Raw genomic sequence first — 5,240 nt, 5'->3', positions numbered from 1 at the left:
TTTTTTCATCTAAAGGTTATGGGTGCAGCTTATGTATATTTGAAGAAAAGTTTTATGAGCTAAAATAAAAACTTTTAAAATAACTTTCATATTTAAGATGAAGGCTTTCTGAGAAAGAAAGTTCTAATACTTACCTTTCATTCCATTATTTTCCTTTATTTTATAAAATTTACATTCATTTCATCTAAATATACTGATGAAAAAAATTAGTTATAAGAGAAGTAGAAAAAAAAATTAAATCGAGAAAAATAATAATTTTATGCATAAAAAAGAAATAAAAAAATAATAATAAGTGAGAAATCAAACAGTAATAATATGTTGCGAGAAAGATATAAATAAAATAATATTACATTTAATTGCAAATAATATTTTATACAAGTAAAAAAAATAAATAAAATTAAACTTAATTTATTTAATAATCAATTTATCTATATTAATTTTAAGCTGCATAATTTTATTAGATGATTTATTTTTAAAATTTAAAATTAAATTAAATTAAAATCGAATCATATTATTATTTCAAATCAATAAATTTTAGTTCAATTTTAATTTTAATTTTAAAAAGCTATAATCCGATTTAAAACTCAAAATTAATTAACCAATTCAATTCTAAATTTAACTTATTGGCCTTGATATTAGACTTTACAATCTCTACTCATCATTTAGCAAATAGTTTGGTTTCTTTTAGTGATGGGAAACTTATTTGGATGGACCTCAATCCCTCAATCCCTCAATTTCATTATCATAATTTCAGCTCTAATAAATTCACATTACATATTTTATCTAACAATCCCATATACCTCATATTTTTACTGTATTATAAACCTTTTTTTGGTATAAATGATTTTGATTAGGATTTACTTGTCAATTTTAAGACGACTTGAATACTAATAATTTTTTTTTATTTTATTTTAAATCATTAATAAGTTAAAATGTATTGGTGGATGAATTGTATTTATATTAAATCTAAACTTCATTCTATTACAGGTGATATTAATATATGGTTTTGGGTGGTGTGGATTTATATATTATCAAGAAATCTTATTAAAATTGTCGCGATTGTGTGTATCCTAATGTTAGCGATAAAAAAAAATGTGACGTCGAAAAATGAATTAGTGTATGATAATCTGAGATTCAGGAAATCGGGTTTTATAAGGGTTATGTAAGCTTTGTTTGAGAGGAGGGTACTCCTCTCCTTTTATTCTTTTCCTTTGTCTGCTAGTGACGTGTAACGGCCTCACTGCCATTGGGCCACCTGTCTCTGCCATACGGATACGGACGTACGAGAATATCAGATCTCTGCTCCATGCGTAACGGCTATTTAATTCTCCTCTGGCACACATGCGGATGGACCCACTAGGTGAATGGGCTGACTACCTTTTCTCCTTCGGGCTGGACTGGTTGGTGAGAGTAGGGCCTAAGCCCAGGGAGGTCTGACTTTAGGGCCGAAAGAGTTGAGCCGGCCCAATTGAGAGGCTTTAGGGGGGTCCAGTCTTCAGGTCAAGCGGGCCGAAGCTGGCTCATGCGGGAGGCTTAAGAGCCTTCAAGTAATGGGCCGTCATCATGGGCCAGGCCTCAGATCGGGGAGGGGTGAAATCCAGTGGTCATCAATTGCCCCTTTACCTTCTCATCAGTTATTGCACGACTGATGAGGGGTAAATACCGAGAGTCATCATGACCGCGCCGCCCAAGGACAGTTTCCTCAAAACGCCTCTTTGTCTCATTGTTGTTTCAAACTTTCAAATTCTCTCTATCTTCTCCAAACTTTTGCTTTCCTCTGCTCTCTGTTCGTCTTGCTCGCTTTGTTCACCTACTCTAACCATTTTTCAGGTACGCTTCTCCTTTTACCATGGAAGGCCCAAAGCTTCCTGAGGTCTTTAATCTTGAGTCTTGCATTACCCCATCTACCTTGACCAACTTCTTTTCTCGGAAGTATTTGGACACTCCTCTTTACCATATTCGGGCTCCTTACCGGAACGAGAGGATTTTCTTCCTGATCCTCCTCCTTCCGGCCTGATAGATCCCCAAAAAGATCTCAGTCTAGTTTTCTTTATCAAACAACGAGACTACGGTCTAACTTTACCCTTTACTCCATTCTTTATCGAGGTCTTCCAGTACTTCGAGATAACCCCCCAGATGCTATCTCCCAACTCCATTTTATTTATGTGTTCTTTCGAATCCATCTATTTGAGCTGGGGATTAACGCCCACGGCGCGTCTGTTTGTGACCTTTTTCCGTCTTGTCAGGGCAAGTCAGTGCTTCTACTACTTTGCCCCCCGTGGTGGATTGTCTAACTTCACGGGTTATAAAGATTCCATAAAGGGCTGGGTAGAGAGTTTTGTGATGGTGGAGTTGAAAAAAGACTCCGGTCTATCCTGGGGAGTGGATCTCGACTGGAAAGATGTCTCTCTGGGTTGCAACGACCTGCCTCAGCTGAGCCTTACCGAGCAGGTCGAGTTCATTCGATTGACTTCTGTTGAGAAGAAGTATGATGTCAAAAAGTGTATGTTCGCGTCTAATCTCCGGGATATCAAGGACGCATGTACTTTATTTGATTTAATCATTTTGTTTAGTCTTCATGATTTTTACTAAGGGCTATTCTAATTCGTTCTGATTTTGAATCTTTGCAGCTTCCGGCGCGAAAATGGACCAGATCAAGCCCCCAAAGAACTTCACGCTATCTAGGGAGAGCATGAATGCTGCGTTAGACGCCCTCCTAGCTGGGCGATCAGTGGGAGAGGCTACTCAGAGGGTGGCTGAGGTCATCTCCTTCAGGTCGGCTAGTCGGCCTCCTACCCCAGCTCATTCTCGAGCTTCCAAGTCGAGCTCCCGAGGTAGCAAGTCTTCCAGGCCATCTAGCTGCATCAGATCGAGCTCGGCTCCTCAGTCCTCCCAAGCCCTCAGGTCTCAACGGGCTTCTACTGAGGGAGTGGAAGAGGCTCCAGGGCTCGCCTCCAGGTCGGTTGAGGGCACCAATCTGGTGAGGATGGAATCTGCCTTGCCTTCTGGGGATGTTCTTGAGGAGAGTCTTGAGACCCCGCAACTGAGGAGAGGGCTCCTGAAGGGGGAATGGAGATTATCCCAGCTGATGATAGGGTTCCCGAAGGCGAGGTGAGGGTCATCCCTGTGGATGAGGGTGCTCAGGGAGTTGCTACTGAGGGCACTCCTGTCATCGAGAGCACCCTTATGGAGAGAGCTGAGTCTGAACCCGTAGATGAGGTCCTTCCTCAGGAGAAGTCATCGATTGCCCCCGAAGGCATTGCAAAGGGGGCTGGGAGCAAGCGTCCTCCTCCCTCTGACGCTCTTGTCCCAGTTCCTAAGAAATCCCGAGCCTCCAGACGTACTACACTAGCTCTGCCTCCGCTCGAGAAGAAGAAGACTTCGGTGGTGCCCCTGCTTTTTGCCCTTGACAATGACATCCTGAACGCAGAGGACATCACCCATTAGTCCTCGGCGAACGTGGTCGCAGAAATAATTTGAGAGCGGATGTTTGGTGGGGTCGCGGAGGCTTCGAATCCTCGCCTGCTGGCTCTCACTGGCCTCTTGGCTAGCTCTACTCAAGAGCAGGTGGCCTTCCGATCTTGGTCTAGAGAGCAGCTTGGGGATACTACCAGGGAGATGCTCTTGATGGTAATTCGCGCTGGTTCCTTTTCTGTTTTAATTTACTTTTACCTTTCTTTACCTTCTGACTTTATTTATTTTCTCTTTTGTCAGGCAATGGGCATTTTCATGGAGATAGATGCCCGAGATCGCGCTCTCAAGGACTCCGTGGATCGCCGTATCGAGGAGGCGCGTCTCGAGGAGAACTTGTCAGCGACTAGCGATGCTCGGAGCAATCTTGCGGCTACACAAGAGCACTCCAAGTCCCTCCAGGTGGAGCTATCTACTGCGCTGGAGGCCCTCAAGAGGGCTGATGGGAGGGCAGCTGCAGCTGAGATTAGTCGGGATAAAGCATTGGAGCAGCTGTCCTCCCTGGAGGAGGTCCGGAAGGAGAGGGACGAGGCCACGCGCCAGAAGGAAGAGGTCCAGCATCAGCACGAGTTGCTAAAGGCAGATTTTGAGGGAGCTCAAGCTCATTGTGAGGCTGTGATGGCCCAAAGGGAGGAAGCCCTGGCTCGGGTAGTGGTTCTCGAGCAGGAACTGGTCAAGCAGGCTGATAATTTTAAAGACCTGACCTTAGAGGCTGAGACGACCAAACTCCAAAATCAGTACCTTAGCTAAGAGGTCGAGGCTCTGAGGAAGAGATGCTTAGCCCTGCTTGAGGACGCTAAGCTCGCTGAAGACAGGGTTCAACTGGAGTGTGAAAAGCGCCTGTGGGAGTACAAAGAGTCGGCTGAGCTGAAGAGAGAGATTGAACAGGCCTGTGAAGCTCATCTCCAAATTTACAAGGACTCATATGAGTTAAAGACCAAGATAGCTGAGGCCTGCAAGGAGCGACTTGTGGTATACAAAGCCTCCGACGAGATGAAGAATGCCATATGGCACAAAGGCTTCCGCATATTCGTCTCTGGTTTCAATCGGGGCTTAAGGACTGCCAGATATGCCCTTTCCACCCCGTTGGCTGAACTCCGAGCTACTGAGGTGGACTCTGATGGTGAAGATGTGCTCTACGGGGAGGATGACATGCCCTTGCCCAAAGGAGCTCATCGCACTGCAGCTGGGCCTCCTAAGGCAGATGCCGAGCTAAGGGAGAGGGACGACAAGGCTGCCGAAGATGCTGGGCCTCAGGGGCGGGAGATTGTGCCATTTGTGGGTACTGGAGGGTCTGAGCAAAAGGGTTCCGAGCCTCCCATAGACAGTAGTATAGGTGATAGTGTAGATAATGTAAATGTACCCAGGCGCGTGAGCCCTTTAAGGACAGTTTTTCCTTCAGTAGAATAGGTGCTTAGAATAGGCTGTAATTTTGTTTTTGTTTAATGAAATCTAATTTTTGCTTATGTGTTTGAATTGTTCTTGCTGTTTATTTTGCTAGTTTTTCTGAGTAGTTTAATCTGAAAAAGTTAATCTTAAGGATAAACTTGTTAAATCGCCCATTCATTTTTCAGGGACTAATTATACTAGGGAGTCAATCTTTTCATTCTTAACTTAATCCGATCTGGAACTTCAGCCATTAACTAACTTTTAACTTATAAGTTTTTCTAATTTTTGCAAAGGCATTCCTATCTGTGAGCCTTCTCGGAGCTGGATTTGCTTTAAGGATAAAAACCTTTAAGCCTCACGTTTACTTAATCTCCCAAAGG

The 5,240-nt window shown here is 43.5% G+C and overlaps 1 protein-coding gene across 1 annotated transcript; it reads left to right on the top strand.

Moving 5' to 3' along the window:
• The first annotated feature begins 3,486 nt into the window (after nucleotides 1–3,486).
• LOC110621528 lies at nucleotides 3,487–4,881 on the top strand. The gene is made up of 3 exons (XM_021765804.1): nucleotides 3,487–3,630; nucleotides 3,715–4,208; nucleotides 4,287–4,881. Exons 1-3 carry the CDS (start codon nucleotides 3,487–3,489, stop codon nucleotides 4,879–4,881), a joined length of 1,233 nt encoding a protein of 410 aa, XP_021621496.1.
• The last annotated feature ends 359 nt before the right edge of the window (nucleotides 4,882–5,240 follow it).

The sequence above is a fragment of the Manihot esculenta genome, chromosome 8, assembly GCF_001659605.2.
Source record: "Manihot esculenta cultivar AM560-2 chromosome 8, M.esculenta_v8, whole genome shotgun sequence".
Classification (NCBI taxonomy): Eukaryota; Viridiplantae; Streptophyta; class Magnoliopsida; order Malpighiales; family Euphorbiaceae; genus Manihot; species Manihot esculenta.
This window is presented reverse-complemented; position numbering and strand designations above follow the sequence as displayed.